Raw genomic sequence first — 20,222 nt, 5'->3', positions numbered from 1 at the left:
TTCATTGGAAAAAAGGATGGTCAGTTATCTGTTCCGCTAATATCATCTTATCTGCTCCATGTCATTTGTCTTCCTGCTCAACAGTAGACACCCCAATCTGACCTTGTGGTTACTCTTGTACACTCTTGATTGTGACCTCTAGCTGATGTTGTATTTTTTCAGTACTGTACTTTGCGTAGACGCTGCCCTTATTCTCTTCCCACCAGTGCTGAGCTTCCTTCTCGCCAAAATGCTTCCGACTACACCAAGAATGCCTGGTTAGGTTATTGCAAATGTGAAAAGTAAAATCAAGCACCAGTAAGTCATCATAGGACCCACCTGAATCGTACACGTTTTATGTCTTTCTTTCCACTAGGTGATACAGCAAATGTGACATACACCCCACGCTCGATTTGCTCAATCACACCATTGGAGGTGACTCGAGCAACAAGGGAATCCGCTTCTGTAATACAGCCATTACCGTCAAATGTTCTTGAACCATTCAAATGACTGCATGATCCTTCTATCTGCACATCAGAATTCGAAGAAGGTGTATAGTCATCTCCTTGGCTGCTGGTCTGGTGATTTTTGGTGATGTTGAGTTGTCCGAATTTGCCTGTGGCGAGCTTTTCGCTGGAATAATGTTGCAAATCTGCTGACAATGTTTGTCCTTGGCTGATATTAGATTTTGTCTCAAGGTTCTCATATTGTTGACCAACCAAAAGTTTCTCTGACAAGGCCTTACACTGCACAGTTCACAACAGGCAAACATGCCAATCAAGGCAAAGTGATGCATGGCACTTTCTTACTGAAAATAAAACTGCAACTGAAACAGTGTACTGACAATACTTTGGAATCAGAGTATGTATCATGCCCATACCTGATCAGTTAGAACCTTAATGATGTCTTTGGCAGCTTTGCATTTTGCAGCCTCATCCCTAACAATTAGCCATGTCTCATCAAGTTTTTGTTTATACAGTTCAACCTGAAGAGTTTTTTGATGGTATTGCTCCACGAGAAGTGTCACCTATTGAAACACCAGAAATAGTATCATCTCGTATTTCTGGAAAGGGAAACAAAATTATTTGCTTATCAGTGACATAACAGCATAAAGTTACCTGTGAACGAAGCTGCTTTACTTCTTCTGTGAGCAAGGTTTCTGTGCTGTTCAGATCTTTCCTCTGGTCATCATTAGGCTGTTGCAAAGATCTGCCAGACTTCAGCACTATGGGGTCATGCATTCTCTCGGAAACAGAGGCACTACACATATGATTCTTCGATATAGATTGATACCGAAAACTGTCTTCTCCAGGTAGAAATTGAGCTGGGCACTCAACTTGCCCCCATCTCTGAGATTTTGCTTGGACTGGAGTGGCCGGGACCTCATTTCTCTGATTGGGGCATTGTACTAAAGCCACCTTTTCTACAGGTAAGTTTGCATCCCTGAATATACGGGACAACTTTGGTGTGTATGACCTTATAATTTCAGCTCCTTTGCTGGTCTTTAGTTCAGACTTTACCTTAGCAGAATCCACAACTTTCAGTAGCTGACTGAAACACCCATCACATACACGATACCTTCTGCTCTTGTCTGGTGCAAGTGCTGCCTTGGCAACCTTGTTACTACTACAGGAATTGCAGAACATGGAACCACAATGGTAACAGTTGTGCTTCTTTCTAGTGAGACCAAAAGCCATCTTGCAACCACTACATACAGAGAGGTCCTTCCTTGAGATTATCTTATGCAAACATACTGCTGCAGTATAATTGTAACCACAAGATATGCTTTCCACTTGCCTACCTTCCAATGCATCTACTAAAGTTGGAGTGCTCCTATGAAGGTAGTCACCTAAACCAAGCTGCCCTTCCTTGCCTTTACCCCATGTAAACACTTTCCCATTTGTAGTCAGTACTGCTACATGGGAAGAACCTGATGATATATGTCTGACAAACTCGGTCTTAAGTAGTCCTTCAACAGCACAAACAGTTTTACCATCTGCATGGGGGTTCCCCAATTGCCCATGCATGGAACTGCCAATAGTAAAGACCACACCAGTAATAGAAAGAACGACAGTGAGTGCCATCCCGCAGGACACCTGAATAAAATCATAGTCTGTGAGTGAATCAACGCATGTTGGTATAAGCTTCATCTTTTTGTCAGCATGACCCAGCTTCCCCCGATCCGCATCGCCCCATGTGAACAGCTTGCTTCTTGGTGAATTGCTCTTAAAATCACTGATTACTTCCACAATGGCAGCTGTGTGCCATGGCCCACATGCCACACATTTCACTCTTGAGCCTTTCAAATACTCTACTTCTTTTGGTCGAGTAGTTCCTTGTGTATCTCCATGACCAAGAACACCAAATGTTCCATCCCCATATGTGTATAACTGACCAGACGATGTTATTATTGCTGTATGCCAAGGACCACAAGCAATCTTCACAACCGATATGCCATCCAGTGGACTAAACAATTTATGAGGAAACCATTGATTCTTTGCATAGCAGTCCAACTGACCCATATGGGTTCCTTCGCCCCATTCAAAAAGTTCACCAGAAACAGTTACTGCACAAGCGTGCTTTGATCCATATGCCACAGCCTTCACATGTAAAGAGGCAAGAGACTCAACAAGCTTGGGTCGGGAGACTTTGATATTTACTTGATTTCCAATTCTACCACTGCTCTCATTGCCCCAGGAGTAGACCTCCCCTTGCTTAGTGATTATAGCTGCATGAGTCTCTCCGCAAGCAATGCTTTGTACATCAAGCATGTTGGTTGAGTCCACTAACATTGGAAGGGATTTTGGGGTATCATCATAGTCTAAAATACTTCCAAAAGCATCACCCCAGAAAAAAACATCCTTCAGAGAATCTAATCTACATGCTGCACGGGGTCCTTCAAAGGTTTTCAGTTTAGGTGTTTGGGTAATTTCCTGCTCCTTTTCTTTGTTACCAACCATAATATCCTTCAAACCATGTATTTCTGGATTTGAAATCTTGCGTGTAAGCTTTTCCAGGTAAGTCTCTATGTCAGAGAATGTTCGCTGCCTTGGGTAAAATAATGCTTCTGAACAATCAGCACTACCACCCAAAAATGTTCCGTGTGTCTTCTTGGGGTTCCTGTGTGATGAATATACCTAAACATGAAACGCGTTAGATGAATCGTTAGACCCAAACAGAAGACTGTAATTTAACCAAGAGCACTAGGTGTGTAGAAACAAAAAAAGCGTATCAGTAAGGCATGTCTACTTACATATGGTGATATGGACAAGATTAAAACAATACGAATTTTTGGGTTCATAAAGTCAAAATCATTTCAATGCGGATTTCATTTAATACCCTCGCAGTCATAACTCATAGGTGTGTGGTTTGTTGAGATTGATATAAGTTGGTACAACCTAAGAATATTGTGTTTGTCAATTGGCCTCCTGAATTTCAAATTCAGACAGTCCATTGCCCTGTAGTTGCCACGTGAAAGCCCCTTTCCCAACAAAAACAAACATTGGAGTACCAGAGAAAAATGTCAAAGCAAGCGATATAAGTGTTACCATTCAGATGCTACAATGTAACTTCTTGAACTAACCTGTATGTGCCTTGGTGTGCCATGCGCACTTGGCAACCTACTCTTAAGCTGAATATAGCTGCTGGGAGTATTTGTACAACTGTCCATCTGTCTACTACTCCTTGATCCAATCGATGAACATGGGCTACAAGGAATTGGTAATAAGGCCCTCAAGCCCAGATACCAGTATTCAGCTTGATCTCTGTCGCTGCAGATCTGGTCATTGTTTTTGAAAGACATGGTGCTGGTGAGAAAAAAAAATGGACACTACAGACTTACAAACCAAAATGACTTGGACATTGCAATGCACATACCAAGTCAAGTGAGCGCTCTCCGTTTTTGTATATAAGTGAAAAGGAATGGGATTCCTTCTCTGGACAACGCTGTCGCAGAAATTTTATCTGCAAAATTCTGAAATCTTTAGAAATAGTTGTATCATAATATGAATAACGAATACCATGACTTTTCTGCGGCACAAAATGAATTGTGTACCGTCTTCTGGCCAAGAACCACAGCTGACACGGAGCTTAAGCTCAAGTGTTTTTCCCTCCCTTTTGAGTACCATATTAATGTTGTCTCATCCTGAAAATAGAAGAAAAATTATTTCCCCATGACTGGAAGGTGGATTTTGATACAACTAGTTAACTACATATACATAACATAACAAGCTGCAATTCAACTATAATACAATAGTGGACAGAAAACTGGCCAAGACCTCATAGTTCAATTGGACAAAACTTTATGACTTTCCCCTCCAAAATGGTGCTGTTTTGGATATATTCATGTCCAAATATAAACATTTGACTTCTACTTCTTCTGTCGCCCTGTTCGCTCGAACTGCTTATCAGCCATGGTACAGTGTTTTCCTCTCACAACAAAACAGCATCAGCCAGCTTATCTACGTAGAAATTATGAAATAAAAACTGGAGGCACTTCTAAATTTCTGATCACCAATATACTAGTATCATTTGTCATGTGACAAACCTAAATACTTGTATGACTATTAGTGGTCACGTTTCAAAAATTGGGCTGCTCTAGAACGAAAGCTTGGAATGGTGGCCCTAGCTTCAAAAGTTTGAACTCTATTATAGAATCGTACGATATCGACAGGGGTATTTGCAGTTCTGTGACATTTCAGAAAATGGAACTGTATAAAGTCAGTCAAAGGAATCTGCTTTAATTTATTGGCTGAGACTAATAATATTGCTTACTATCCAATCTATTCAAACCTCATGCCAGTCTCTCTTTGGCAGGGATTATAAGCAGTTTCAGAAGGGCACGAACAATAAACATCTAGTTCAACACTTCTAGCAGAATGAACTGGGGTAGGAAAAAAGTATTGAAATAGGTAGGTAGAAATCCAGTGTACACAATATTTTTTTGGTTACCATTAGGTCTCTATAAATTCAGAATTACCACCCCAGGTATTAAAGCTCCCCTTAATAATCTAGGAGTCGTGTGTAAATAAAAAGGAAATAAATGAGAAGAAACTGAAATCATGGACAACAAGGGAGTGCCCCTATCAAAGGAGACAGGTTCTAGGATTTGTTGAAGGGAAATCGCAGGCACTAGATTACTCACAGATGATAGCCTGAAGGCACAGAATTTGGGCTTCCCCCTCTTGCCACATTTCAGGAGATGTGCGCCTTTCTTCAGAGCAACGATGGCCTGAACAAAGCAACAAGTTGAAGCAATCAGATGGCTCAGTCGGTGCATTCCAACCCTCTGCATTTCATTTCCCCCAAAAATGCAGGTATAGGATCCCCCAAAAATGGTTAGGAAAAGAGAAAGCATCAAGTCCTCCCGCTCCAGCCTACTAAAAGCGACCGTGAAATCCTCCAAGAAATGGACTGGAGATGGGTAGGGGGGTGGCTATTTTGACTCGCCTGCTCAACGCCTCTGGTTGGCGTCCTCCCGTCGAAGCTCCCCGCCATTGTAGGCCAATTGGAGAAACAAGCAGGTGGCCGAAACTACCTGGATCAGCTCTCTCCCTCTCTTTCCACCCTCCTCCAGTCCTTTGTTCACAGAATCACAGGTGCCACAAAGCCAAAGCTCGATGCTGTGGAGTGAAGCGACTGAAAGAAAAGGAAGCAAAAGGAGCAAGAAAAGGAGAGAGGTGTCCGTGTCTTGCAAATGAGCTGCAGCTGCAAGCCTGCCGGCTGCGGGCAGTTCAGGGCTTCAGGCAGGCCGCAGGGGTCAGGTCAGGGCGCTGCAAAAGGTGAACAGGTGGCCGTGTCACCTGTGCCTGGTTGAAGACGGAACAGTGGCGCCGTGGCGGAGAGCAGAGCAGGCCTCGCTCCTGCGCTCGCTCGCGCGTATGTTTTCGGTGAACCAACGGAACAACTCGCTGCGCTGGGTGCTCCGGGCTTTGCGCCTTCGTGGCATCTGGCCATCCTCTAGCTACCAAACAACCATACTCCTAGGCCAGTCCTGCGCTCTTCGGTGAGCGTGTGTGAACAGTAGCAGTAGCGGTACGTGTGCCAGCGAGGAGAGGTTTGAAAATGTTTGTGGGTGCTCGTGTCCAGTGTCCTCTCCTCTAAAAATCTTGGATTTCATCCGTGTCACGGTGTCAGCCTCTAGGTGTGGCAAGTAGAGGCTACGGCAATAATGGTGTCCAAGAACCCGATATGGAGCTCAACATTGTTTTAGGTCTCCAATGTCTCACGAGTTGGGGTAGGGGTACGGCGAGCGCATCGGACACCGAAGCACGCATGTGTCCGCCGTTGTTTTTGTGGCGAAAACGAGCGTCGAGGAACGAAGATGTTGGCTTATTTAACGGTTACTTGCTTGCCTTTTTCTATTTTAAATAAGCGAGGAAGGTTACATGCTTACCACTCTAGGCTCTACAGGATCGTTTTTAGGTGTGTTCGTTTCTGTGTGTTGGGCACCAAGATTCTTAAGGCCATCTTTCGTTGCTTGCCTTTGTGTTTCTCGCTTGAGCCCTTGAGGTGGAATACTGTACAGAGGCAGAGCGAACGGATCGCAGATCCGGCACGGAAAAGCGCTTTTCGTGAGGATCTCACGTACGATTCGCGAGCAGCAATTGAAGGCCGCCGTAGGTGGATGGATAGGCCGGCGCGCGGCGGTGGCGCGTCGTGTCATGTGTCGAGCGTAAAGCCGTCTGGTTGGCGGCGGCGGCGGGCGGCGGGGCACGCAGACGCAGCAATCTCTCACACGCACTTGTTGCTGACTTCGCGAGGTGCAGTTGCTCAAAGCCGGGGCGCAGCATGATGCCCATGGGCCATGCTAAGCATCGGAAAAGGTCCGGGTCGCCGGAGCACTGACCAAGCTTCTCCGTGTGAGAGCCAGCCATCACCGTCGCTGCTAGCTTTGCGTAAGTTGCCTGCGCTGGCTGCCGCGAGCAATTAACGTATTCATGCTCTCGGGCACGTATCGGTGTACGCATGCTGTCTGCCTGCCTCAAATCGGGCCTGTTCGCTTGAACTTATCGGCCGGCTTATCAGTTAGAATCTACAGTATTTTTCTTTCCCAATAAAACAACTTCAACCGGCTTATCAGCCGACTTTAATACTAGCCGAACACGCCCGAAGCAACGGGTGAGAGTTGAGTGTTGGAGTCAGACGACAAACGCAAGGATGAAGCAAGCGCGACGCGTCCATGTGAGGCCGGCCGAATCCAGAGCTGGTGAAGAGACGAGCACAATATATTCCCATTTGCGTCTGATGTGGAAAGGCCCGGATTATCTATCACTAATTCATTTAAATAACGGAGGAGGCCATGCATCCGGCGCACGTAGTAGACGTATAGGGGCCGAAGGCTCGGGTCTGAGTCTGACCATGCCGGTTTGGTTAGGCATGTTCTGTAACCTGCTAGCCATGTGCACCGAGTCTAGCCTGAAACTGTACGTACACATAATCCACCGCGTTCTGGCCTTCTACCAGGCGTGTTGTACTGTGTTCTGTGTACATACTCGATCAGAGATTCAGAGCACTTCGTTTCTCAGTCACTTGAGCAGTTGAGCTTGGTGTCGTCTGGGTTGCACTGACTTTGGTTCTGCCGCCAGTCCTGGACGGACAGTGTGCTAAGAAGTCAGCGCTCTCCGTGTCCGTGGTAGAGTGCGTACATAGTCCAACCATTCTTCGCCGGCCCGGGGCGCGGCTGGCGCCCATCCATCTGCTGCCGCGGCTGCTGATTATCCGCCGCACAGGCAATCAGGCGCACATCCGTGGTGGAATGGAGGTGGAGCGGACTAGAAGCAATATGACGCAAGTGCGCGTCTCAGCTGAGCCGAACACGGAACACCGAACACCACCGGATTACTCACACACAGTCACACACTCCCGCCGCCAGCTGCGGCGAGTGCTGCAGGGTGTAGACCACACCAGCCGCGCGCACCTTTCACGCGCACGGAGCAGGTTTTTTGCTCCCCCCTACGCCCTAGCCCACCATACGCCAGTGACTCCACTAGTCCGCTACTGTACTGCATAGTAGGTGCTTCCTACTCCTCGAGCGCGGATTCGTGGGTGCCAATGCAAGCGCGGCCACTCGTGCACGCGGTTGGTTACAATGTAATGTAATACAGGTTTGGTGGCCACATGGGACGTGATCGTGGGACGGAGTTTTTTGGGCGCTTTCTCATGTGTCCTGTAGACCTGTACATACTTTGCACCGCTGTTGGTGCGTGCGCGCACGCACAGCCACGGCTCCAAGTTCATGCACTCATGTTGTGCAGGGGGGGTGGACGACGGGTGGTTCCCAAGTTCGAGCATTCCCACCCTGTATGGTATAGGAGGCCACTAGGCCAATGTGCTAGACCGCACCCGCTTACATGATGGAAATGGGAGGCCAAGTTCCCATTTGGACGTGCCGCTCGGTCTTAGACAGCGAGGGTTGCCCGTATCTCACATCCGGATGGCACCGAAATAATATACTCCGTGTTCAGGATCAATTGCATTTTTTTAGACGGAGGGACTAGCCTTCAATAAATGGGCCCAACCTGCTGACATATCTCAACCCAAACATGTTTGTCAAATCAAATACCCTATGATCCAAAAACTAAGTCCGTTAAAGTATCGATGTAGTCTGTATACTGTACTTTGACAAACACTTCCCACCATTTTCCAAAAAAAAAACCCTTCCTAGTTACTTCAGCTTTATCATATGGTATGATTTGATCATTGGTGTGACACATTTTGAACTATATCTAAAAATCATTTATGGAAAAAATTTATCGGGTATCAGTATTAGGGATACCTGGAAGAAGGAAGCTGATGACCGCGAACGCTAACTCGCCCGGATGGTCAAGAGCGTATTTTGGTCTCGCCCGAACCCGCGGGCGCGGGCTCCGTCACGTCTGACCCCGAGGGTGCGGGCTCCATCTCGTCCGACCCCTCGGGCGCAGACTTCGCCTCGCCAGACCCCTCGAAGGGGGATTCCGCCTCGCCCGACGGGGGTTCGTACGGCCTCCAACCACTACGGGTCTAAGAGTATGAACCCAGGGTCAAACTTCTGACACCAGAAAGGGAGTAGGCGCGTCTTGACGTGACCCGCGGCCATGACGGGCCATGCCTGAAGACTCACGTCACCAACAGTGTTGGGCGTGCCAGCGCTATGCTACCTAATCCCCGTACGACTTCCGACGGGGGTATCTACTAACCATGCCGACCGCCGGGACGGAATGGAGCGCCACGACCGGCTGACGACGCCCACGTATAGCGCCAGTGATGAACAGGGTCGCAACGTGGAGCCATCCTCGTCATCATCTACAAGACCAACGGAACCCGCATAAAGGAGATGAAGGGCGTTGCGACCGCGAAGGCCTTCTTCTCTCCCTCACTCTCTTTCTCTCGTGTAACCTACGCCTTCCACTTCAACTATAAAAGGGGAAGCAGACACCCCACAAATGGCACGGCTCAACTAAAAGTGCATCTAGCCCTTTAGTGGGTTTTGGATGATTGAATGACAACGTGATTAAAGGACTAACCCGTTTGCTAAGTGTGGATAGGTAATAGGTTATCTCACAGGTACTTAATGAAAGCCAAAATGATGTGTTGTTGTATAAACAATCTAGTTCAAGCACAAGACAACAATGCAAATGGAATTCATGCAAATGCTTATTTATTGTGGGATTTCTGTGTACTATGTGAAAGCAAGCTTGTAAGAATTAATTAATGAGACATAAGGGATTGCATATGGAATGGTCTCATATTTGAAGCTTGCTAAATTGAAATGAAGAAGATAACGATACATGAATGGATGATTCAACACAAGATGTGACTTGATGGCTTGAGATGGTGAAGATAGCAACGAAAGGCTTCGAGGTACTAAGCAAGGGTGAAGGGCAAGCGATGGCTTGGCGGCCGAAGAACCTAGCTAGGGTGAAGAAGAAAGTACTTGCATTTAGTTGAGGTACTAATCAAGCTAAGATGGTCATATTGATGTGAAGGGTCAAATCTATAATGAAGTATTTGATGGAAGTGACTTGATACATTTGGGATTATTCAAATTTGATGAATGGAATCAAGTCACGTGCTCAAGATGGCTATGCTCAAGTGAAAAATATCAATATCAATATGTTGGCACCCTCACTTGGTGAAGATTGGAATACACGGCCTCGGATTGAAAAAGATCAACTCAAAAGGTTTAATTTCGTTATAGTTTTAAATTTGAGTTAATAGGAATGACATACTATTAAGAGGGATGCATCATGTTGATAGATAATGTTTCATAAGTGCTTAAACCAACTCATGTGAGTTTTGAGTATTTGAGAGACAAAAGAGCTAACTGATTTCTTGCTGGTCTGGCAATACCGGACGTGTCCGGTATTCATACCGGACGTGTCCGGTATTTGTCCAGCAGCTGTAAAATTATTGTTCTCGGGTTGGTTCGTCGGGAGTCCCGGCAAGAGTCGGGAGTTTCGACGTCTCACACTTTAACTGACTTGGGGGGTTCACTGTCCTGGTCATACCGGACGTGTCCGGTATGCCTGACCAGAAGCCAACGGCTAGTTTTCAAAAGCCTTGAGGGTCGGGAGTTTCGATGTGAGTCGGGAGTTCCGACGGTCGGGAGTTCCGACATGCGTCGAGAGTTCTGACACCTCACTAACTTTAACTCAGTTATATGTTTTCCAAATTTGCTGAGGGTCGGGAGTTTCGACGTGAGTCGGGAGTTTCGACGGTCGGGAGTCCCGGCATTCATCGGGAGTTCCGACGCCTCACAACTTTACTATAACTTAGTTACCGTTGGGGCAGTGTAAGTTGGCAACGGCTATAAAATGGCTAGTTTTTCAAGGAGGCTATAAATACCCCCAAGCCTCCACCTTTGGAGGCTGCTGATTCTGCTGACATACACACACGTTTTTTAGCCTTGCCAACTCTCCTAAACCCTCTCTTAGTGAGTGTGTGATACAAATTGCAAAATCCATTTGTGGGTTAAGAGAGAATTTGAAAAAGAGAGCAAGCCACCACTTGAGCACTTGTGCATATTGTCAATCTTGTGATTCACATTTGTTACTCTTGGACTCTTCGGTCCTAGACGGTTAGGCGTCGCCGGAGAGCACCCGAGAGATTATGGTGTGCCTCGGAAAGTTTGTAACGGTCGATTCCGCCGCCTTGGAATCATCTAGTGGAAGGAGGAAAAGGAGTTGGAAAAGACTCCGGCTAGAGTGACCTTCGTGGTACCCTCTAGGGCTGACCTTCGCTGGGTCGCCCGCAGCCCCCTCAACGGAGAGTCGGACTCGAACGAGTCCGAACTTCGGTAAAACAAATATCGTGTCTCAATTTGCATTTCATTCGATATTTGTGTTGCTCTAGCTCTTGTGCAGGTTCTCTATGTATATTGATATCTCTAGTAGGTACCTGCAGTTTGGTTTGAAGATAGAAATCGAAATGAGCAAGTTCGGGGCTGTTCTGCAGAAACCGTGCATACCGGACACGTCCGGTATTAGAGCTCTGTGCTGAAAATATTTATTTTCAGTTCTAACTTTGTGTTGTAGGGTTATAGCTTATAGATACATTATTTATACCTTGTATACTCTGTGGCTAACTTGTGAGGGGTGGTACTACTCTTTATTTGGAGTTTCCATTTTGGAAACTTCCTTTTCTAATCATTTCCGCATTTAAAAGTGTTAATTTTCAGAAATGCCTATTCACCCCCCCTGTAGGTGGCATCCTAGGTCCTTTCAATTGGTATCAGAGTGAGGTTCTCACCTAAAGCTTCACCGCTGTGAGAAAAGGATGTCGACGCCTATCGAGTTGGAGCCGGTGCTTCTCCAAAATGATGGTTCAAACTTTCTAACTTGGTCAATACATGTACTCAATGCTTTTAGAGATATTAGCCCTCTTGTTGAGTATATTGTGGATGCAAGCATACCTCTTTCTATAGTTGATTGAAGCAACTACAAAAATTTGTCAAAAGAGGAAGAGATATGCGTGCAACTCAATGCTCAAGCTATGAATATTATTTTGAGTACATTGAGTGTAGAGGTTCAAGATGAGGCAATCTTCAATGGACAACCACCTTCGGAGAGTGCTTATCTCATTTGGACTAGACTTTTTTATTTATATGGAAAATCCAAATGTGATAATGCACTTGAGATCGAGTCAATGGAAAGTATGTCCATTGTGTCTTCATACAGCAAAGAAGCCTCACAAGACCTCAAGAGCACTGAGCCAGAGCAAGAAGTGCAAGCAGCGCATGACCTGATGTCTGGCTGCACATATCGGACGTGTCCGGTATGCCTACCGAACATGTCCGGTATGGCCGAGGCAGCAGACCAGCAAGCAGCTGTTTGCAACGATGCTCAAGCCCAGTGGCGACCAAGTGATGAGTCAACCTCAGTATCTCATGATACTCATCACTTGTGTCTCATGGCGCCAAGAAAAGCAAGAAAAAGAGTAACAAGAAAGATCAAGAAAAGGAGAAAGCACAAGTAGATGATCAAGATGAGAGTGATGTTGAAGTTGAAGACAACTACAACCTTGATCATCTCAACCGTAAAGACAAGTTCATCATCATGAAGATAGTTGAAAAGAATGATGAGCTTGAAGAAAAGATTGAGAAGCAAGAGCAATCACTTCAAAAGCAAGAATTGTTTCTCATCTCCAAGATGGAAGAACTAAAGGCTCTAAGTAAAAGGTATGAAAAATTATCAATTGAGCATGCTTTAGTTACTAAATCCTCTTCTAGTGTTTCACAACTAGAGAAGGAAAACTTAGAGCTCAAAGCAAGGCTAGATGAACTATCAAGCAAGTATAATGTGCTACAAGCAAACTATGTTCATCTAAAGTGCTCTCATGATGAAGTAGTAGAATCAAGCATCATGCTTGAGGTAGCTCATGAGGTTGTGATCACATCGGTAAAATTCTCTCAACCTCTCACACATTCACTCACTAGTACACCATCTCAATTAAATATTTCTTATAATAATGAGTGTGCTCCTCGAGCAAGCCAATCTTCAATTGAGCTAAATCTCATAGAAAACATAGAGCTCAAAGAAGAGGTGAAAAGATTAAAGAAAGATGTGATTCGGTTGAAGAGTAAGGAGAAAGCACAACCTTCTCAAGATAACCATGATAACATGGTGAAGAAGCTTGAGAAGGGTTCAAACTTTGCTTCCTCCAAAGCCCAACAAAAGAATCACATCTCAAGCAAGGCCAACCCAACCAAGAGCAAGAAACATGGAAAAAAGATGTGCTAGGGTTGTGGATTGTATGGACATGAGTGGGCTATGTGTCCACACAAGAGTTGGGCTGACAAGGTTGAAGCCGCAAATCAAAAGGCTTCTACCAAGAAATGCCCAATATACAAAGAGGCAAGAAAGGAAGCCCAAGTTGCAACAAGAAGATGCTATGGATGCAATGAGATGGGCCATAAGGTTGATAGATGTCCATACAAGCAAAACAAGCATAGAGCAAACAAAGACCGCATATGCTATGCTTGTAGAACAAAGGGGCATCTAAGCTATGAATGCCCAAATGGTAACACTCCTAAGCCAAACACATATGTTTATAATGATAAGCTTAGGAAGACCACAAATGGGGTTAGCACTAGCAAGGTGATGTGTTCACCACAAACTAGTGCTAAAGCCATTTGGGTGTCTAAGCACTTGTTGACTAACTCAAAAGGACCCAACAAGAGTTGGGTACCAAAGTGTGCTTAGGTTAATGATGTAGGTACTTGGTGATGAGATGAAGGCTTTGGGGTGGTTGAACAAGCAATTTGACAATATTCACTCAATCTATCAACCAATTTTTATCATAATCCCTTATATGGTTGACCCAAAGATAATTCAATGAACATATCATATATTTTATCCTCACCATTGGTAACAAGTACCTAAACCTTTTAGGATAGTCACTTTGTTCGTTTTGTGTTCTATAGTTCACAAATAGGTACATTTGTGAAATAATGAAAGTGACTAATTAGATTCAATTAAAAAGAATTTTACTTTGCCATATGATGCTTTTAATGGCTCTCTAGTAAACCAATTCATTTGTTGAGATGCAAGTTTATAATAAATACTAGAGCTAAACGAAGAATCACAAGCAGTGAATTAATTGGTTCTGTCCTGCACCTATCGGACGTGTTCGGTATTACTATCGGACGTGTTCGGTATGACCAGGGACAGAAAGAAAGTGTTTCTGTTATGTGTATTCCGGACGTGTCTGGTATAACTACCGGACGTGTCCGGTATTGTAGGAACCAGAACACTAATTGAATAAGCAACTGAGTTTCTGATCGATATATTTTCATATATCCTCAATTTACTCAGAAGCTTGTGGTTTACCAAATCTAAGTGGATTATGAGCATCTCTTATACTCAAATTTACTTATGGCAAATTATTTGGTTGTGGTTCAAAATAGAAAATTGACTCCCAAATTCTTTATAGAATAAAAGTGCTTGTGGAAGGTCATTTAAGTTACTTGAAGCACTTATTTAGGGGGAGCTAAATTTCTGTTTTGCATCTTGTGGACTAACAAATTTATCTAGCATTCTCTGTAGTCCTTTGGATGAAAAGTTGAATTCGTAACTAGCATGATTATTTGATAATTAAGGTCAACATAAAGACTATCATACTATATATCTTCTTAGTGGAATTCTTGTGGGCTCAAGGCAAAGGTATGTGTTTACATACATGCATTGTAAGTGCATCTAAGGCCCTTTATATGTTAGAATATGCATTTGTGTGACATAGGAGAGATGTTTTTCAAAACCCATAACTAGCATGTGTAGGTGGTGTGAATTTGAAAAACTATTTGAATCTTAGTCTTTGTGACCTAGCCTTGCCATGTGATGATTATAGCTCTCCTTGATTGTTTGATTGGCTAATCACACATGACATGGCTTTCTTAAGTCCACAATCTACTATGTCTCACTCTATCTCTCTCAAGTAAGTGAAATCTTGTATATGCCAAATATTTGGAAAAGAGAAAATCAATTTATGGCATTGGATAAGGAAAGTGATGATACTCGGTTTGGATCAAGATTATATATACCCTTTTGGACTGAGAAATAACTGAAAAGGGGTTTGGAAGACAGAAAACACATTTTGGAATAACTTGGGCCAGCCCGCGTATACCGGACGTGTCCGGTATGCTACCGAACGTGTCCGGTATGAGCGGGGCTATAAAACCAAGCGTACCCCATTGGCCCAGACAGGCTTGTCTCCTTCCAACCAACCCAGCCGACGCCCTTCTTCCTCATCTAGGGTGACCGAGGATTTCACCAAGGAAAGGGAGAGAAGGAGATCGCATTGGAGAAGGCTTGCATCAAGATTGAAGGCCCAGGGATTTGGATTTCTCGCATTCTCATCTCTCCTCTCAAGGTATCCTAATCACGGACCTTGTCCGATCTACATGGTCAATGCATGATTTTGAAATTCCTTCAGTCAATATGCTACATTGGTGATATAGAAGTAATGCCCAAAGTTTGGAATTGATCCGTGATGGTTTGAATTAAGGAGAGGGTTGCTGGGCGCCCATATCGGACGTGTCTGGTATGCTACTGGACGTGTTCGGTATGCTACTGAACGTGTCCAGTATGGCCTAGCAGAGCAGCTCCTCTGCTTCCTTTTGATTCAATCCAATATTAGAATTGTATGTTAGGCTTAGCTTCTTTTGTATCTTTGTTTTGCAAACATATTGATAGTTGTGTGTCAAAGATGGATGTAAAACCATGGATCAAAGATTCTATGTCTAAATTGCAATTTGAGATTAAAATTTTGAGCATGTATCTGAAATTACTTGAAAATCTTTAGATACAGGACAACAGCCATGAGTGGACGATAGGAGCCGAGGTCCAAGCACAGGCATGATCCTGCACTTGAAAAGTACAAGAAGGCGAGACAAGAAATGCATCCTAGTTTCAAGCCAACCAACAGGAGGTCTACTAGGGCTGCCTCTAGTGCAGCAACTCAGTATGCAGAGGGGTCAGGGAGCTCTTCTTCTAATACTGACACTGATGAGTTTAGAGTGGAGTCTAGAGAAGAAAGAAAGAGGAAGAGCACTGATAGAGGATCAGATGGTGATAGCTCAGATGAGGAGCAGGAGATTGAGGAGGAGCCAGTTCCTCTAGTTCAGCACCAGCCTGGTCAGGGTATGCATTATGGTCTCCTTGAGACACGTTTGCCCAATGTGCCCTCTTATGTTCCCAGAGTTGACTACAGGGGAAAGGGTATGACCAGGAGAGCTAGAGACAAGTGAAGGGTTGATCCAAGGGGTTTACCTAAGGTTCAGTATGATCACCGCTTCCAGATAGCCTTTCATCTGGACTACTACTCCAGTGTGATTCTCACTAGGAACCCAGTGATTGCCAGGTCTCAGTGGATTGACTGGCAGTACATTAGAGAGTTGTAGAAGGCCTTAGTTGATCATGCCATTGCTATTTGCCAGCGCACTAGGGTTTATGAGATCATGGAGTTCCATCATGACTAGAACATAGAGGTAGTAGCTCAGTTTTATGCTACTCTATTCGTTGAGGAGGATGAGAGGCGGATGCACTGGATGCTTGAGGGCCAGTGGTACAGTGTTGACTATGATATATTTGCCGCCCAACTTGGCTTCTCAGAGGATGATCTCTAGAGGGATAGGATCCACACCGAGCAGGTGTTACCTCCTGAGTAGCTCGCCTACATGTACCCTCTAGGTGGTGAGAGAGGAGTAGTGGGCAAGGTTCTAGGTCTTCACCCTACTTACAGATACCTGGATAGGATGTTCAGGAAGACTATTGACTGCAAGGGTAGAGACAAGGGCAACATTGCAGATTACTCTAGGAACCTACTCCATAGGATGGCACCTGATGCACGGCCTTTCAGCGTATTTGACTTCATTTGTTCAGAGATTAGGAGTGTGGGAGAGAGGCCACTTAAGGGATGTGGATTTGCTCCCTATATCATGTATATGAGTGAGTAGGTGACAGGGCACACATTCGAGTTTGACAAGATTCACAAGGCCCTGAAGATTGTTGTAGATCTGCCTGAGACAGGGTTACCTCCAGTAGGACTAGGAGGAGGAGCAGCAGCACCAGAGGTAGATGCACCTAAGAGTGGTGCACCAGCAGGAGCTTCACCTCCACCACGTGCTCCTTCATGTTCTACTTCACGCCGTGGCAGTCCTCCCTCGTATATCCGTAGGCTTTTTAGCTCCATATTTGGGATGTGTCGGGACATCCACACCCGCCAGCAGAAGGTGAGGGAGGCTAGGAGGAAGGATACTTGAACTTTGAAGCAAATTGCTTCTAGGCTTGAGCTTGAGCCTCCTAGGTCTCCAGTATTAGATGAGACAGCTAGTGAGCCTGAGACTGAGGAGCAGTAGCAGGCCAGATACGACAGAGAGTATGCTGAGTTCCTTCAGAGACAGCAACAGTAGGCACCTGAGCACCCTAACACTCTACCACTTCAGGCTCATGTGCCTACTCACTCTCAGCCATGTCCCAGCACTGCAGACGACTATGCTTCAGACTGGTGGAGTGACCTCACTGGTGGTGGTGGCTACTACGACTCTGGTGGCTATGACCCATCTGGTGCGGGTGGTTCTCGTCCAGCCGGTGTTTCATGCTCAGATGATGAGGATGCTGGTAGAGATGATGATGATGATGATGATGAGTGATCTCAGGTTTCAGTGACAGCTTGTAGCCCCTTTGTCCTTAGTATGTCATTGTTGGACCTTTGTGGTGATAGATGACAAAGGGGGAGAGAGAGACTAATTAAAGCTTCAGGATAGTTTCATTTACTTATCTTTGTACCTGAAGATATGTACTGCAGGCTGTAGTTTCTTGTTTTTGAGCTTCATTGATGTATCTTGGATTTGAGATAGATTGTATCATATGAGAGATGAGACTCACTTATGCTTTTATCTATGTATCTCTTGAGACATGATCTTTATTTATATATCAGTGGTTTCTGGACTTGAGAAATTGTGTAATGAGTGCTATGTGTGAATTATATGTGTTATATTTATTTTCATAAGAACTATGCATGCTAGAATGAAAATATTTGATGTGATGCCTTTCTATTTATTCTTGTGTGATATATCTTGTCATATGCATCATGGTTTCACTTTGTCACAAACACATGCACCCCACGGATGCAATGATTTAGGGGGAGTCTCCTATATGTTTTAGTATGTGCAATTGACATTTGAGGTCATTTTGTGAAGTCTAATCATAAGCACATATTAAGGGGGAGCCTCTCATAAATCATTGAACCCAAAAGTTTAAATGTTTATATCCTTGTGCAAGCTTTAATCAAGTTGTCATCAATCACCAAAAAGGGGGAGATTGAAAGTGCATCTAGCCCTTTAGTGGGTTTTGGATGATTGAATGACAACGTGATTAAAGGACTAACCCGTTTGTTAAGTGTGGACAGGTAATAGGTTATCTCATAGGTACTTAATGAAAGCCAAAATGATGTATTGTTGTATAAACAATCTAGTTCAAGCACAAGACAACAATGCAAATGGAATTCATGCAAAGGCTTATTTATTGTGGGATTTCCGTGTATTATATGAAAGCAAGCTTGTAAGAATTAATTAATGAGACATAAGGGATTGCATATGGAATGGTCTCATATTTGAAGCTTGCTAAATTGAAATGAAGAAGATAACGATACATGAATGGATGATTCAACACAAGATGTGACTTGATGGCTTGAGATGGTGAAGATAGCAGCGAAAGGCTTCGAGGTACTAAGCAAGGGTGAAGGGCAAGCGATGGCTTGGCGGCCGAAGAACCTAGCTAGGGTGAAGAAGAAAGTATTTGCATTTAGTTGAGGTACTAATCAAGCTAAGATGGTCATATTGATGTGAAGGATCAAATCTATAATGAAGTATTTGATGGAAGTGACTTGATACATTTGGGATTATTCAAATTTGATGAATGGAATCAAGTCACGTGCTCAAGATGGCTATGCTCAAGTGAAAATATCAATATCAATATGTTGGCACCCTCACTTGGTGAAGATTGGAATACACGGCCTCAGATTGAAAGAGATCAACTCAAAAGGTTTAATTTCGTTATACTTTTAAATTTGAGTTAATAGGAATGCCGTACTATTAAGAGGGATGCATCATGTTGATAGATAATGTTTCATAAGTGCTTAAGCCAACCCATGTGAGTTTTGAGTATTTGAGAGATAAAAGAGCTAACTGATTTTTTGCTGGTCTGGCAATACCAGACGTGTCCGGTATTCATACCGGACATGTCCGGTATTTGTCCAGCAGCTGTAAAATTATTGTTCTCGGGTTGGTTCATCGGGAGTTCCGATGGTCGGGAGTCCCGACAAGGGTCAGGAGTTCCGACGTCTCGCACTTTAACTGACTTGGGGGGTTCACTGTCCTGGTCATACCGAACGTGTTCGGTATGCCTGACTAGAAGCCAACGGCTAGTTTTCAAAAGCCTTGAGGGTCGAGAGTTCCGACATGCGTCAGGAGTTCCGATGGTCGGGAGTTCCGACACCTCACTAACTTTAACTCAGTTACATGTTTTTCAAATTTGCTGAGGGTCGGGAGTTCTGACGGTCGGGAGTCCCAGCATTCATCGGGAGTTCCGACGCCTCACAACTTCACTGTAACTTAGTTACCGTTGGGGCAGTGTAAGTCATACTGGACGTGTCCGGTATGGCAACGGCTATAAAACGGCTAGTTTTTCAAGGGGGCTATAAATACCCTCAAGCCTCCACCTTTGAAGGCTGCTGATTCTACTGATATACACACACGTTTTTGAGCCTTGCCAACTCTCCTAAACCCTCTCTTAGTGAGTGTGTGATACAAATTGCAAAATCCATTTGTGGGTTAAGAGAGAATTTGAAAAAGAGAGCAAGCCACCACTTGAGCACTTGTGCATATTGTCAATCTTGTGATTCACATTTGTTACTCTTGGACTCTTCGGTCCTAGACGGTTAGGCGTCGCCGGAGAGCACCCGAGAGATTATGGTGTGCCTCGGAAAGTTTGTAACGGTCGATTCCGCCGCCTCGGAATCATCTAGTGGAAGGAGGAAAAGGAGTTGGAAAAGACTCCGGCTAGAGTGACCTTCGTGGTACCCTCTAGGGCTGACCTTCGCTGGGTCGCCCGCAGCCCCCTCAACGTGAGTCGGGAGTTTCGACGGTCGGGAGTCCCGGCATTCATCGGGAGTTCCGATGCCTCACAACTTTACTATAACTTAGTTACCGTTGGGGCAGTGTAAGTTGGCAACGGCTATAAAATGGCTAGTTTTTCAAGGAGGCT

The 20,222-nt window shown here is 44.7% G+C and overlaps 1 protein-coding gene across 1 annotated transcript; it reads right to left on the bottom strand.

Moving 5' to 3' along the window:
* Positions 1-104: 104 nt before the first annotated feature.
* LOC136491334 (PH, RCC1 and FYVE domains-containing protein 1-like) lies at positions 105-6,897 on the bottom strand. Its single transcript, XM_066487603.1, has 9 exons — positions 5,428-6,897; positions 5,123-5,209; positions 4,034-4,123; positions 3,856-3,942; positions 3,563-3,757; positions 1,098-3,116; positions 860-1,006; positions 319-725; positions 105-239 (listed from the first exon to the last, which is right to left on the bottom strand). The coding sequence occupies exons 1-9, from the start codon at positions 5,473-5,475 to the stop codon at positions 110-112; spliced, it is 3,210 nt and encodes a 1,069-aa protein (XP_066343700.1). The 5' UTR covers positions 5,476-6,897; the 3' UTR covers positions 105-109.
* Between the last annotated feature and the right edge of the window lie 13,325 nt (positions 6,898-20,222).

Source organism: Miscanthus floridulus, chromosome 11 (genome assembly GCF_019320115.1).
Source record: "Miscanthus floridulus cultivar M001 chromosome 11, ASM1932011v1, whole genome shotgun sequence".
Lineage (NCBI taxonomy): Eukaryota > Viridiplantae > Streptophyta > Magnoliopsida > Poales > Poaceae > Miscanthus > Miscanthus floridulus.
This window is presented reverse-complemented; position numbering and strand designations above follow the sequence as displayed.

Coding starts and splice junctions, on each gene's coding strand:
- LOC136491334 (XM_066487603.1), bottom strand. CDS start 5,475: ATGGCGGGGAGCTTCGACGGGAGGACGCCAACCAGAGGCGTTGAGCAG. Junction 3,943..4,033: donor TGGTTCTTGGCCAGAAGACG/GTACACAATTCA, acceptor AGAATTTTGCAG/ATAAAATTTCTGCGACAGCG. Junction 1,007..1,097: donor TAAAGCAGCTTCGTTCACAG/GTAACTTTATGC, acceptor GTGTTTCAATAG/GTGACACTTCTCGTGGAGCA.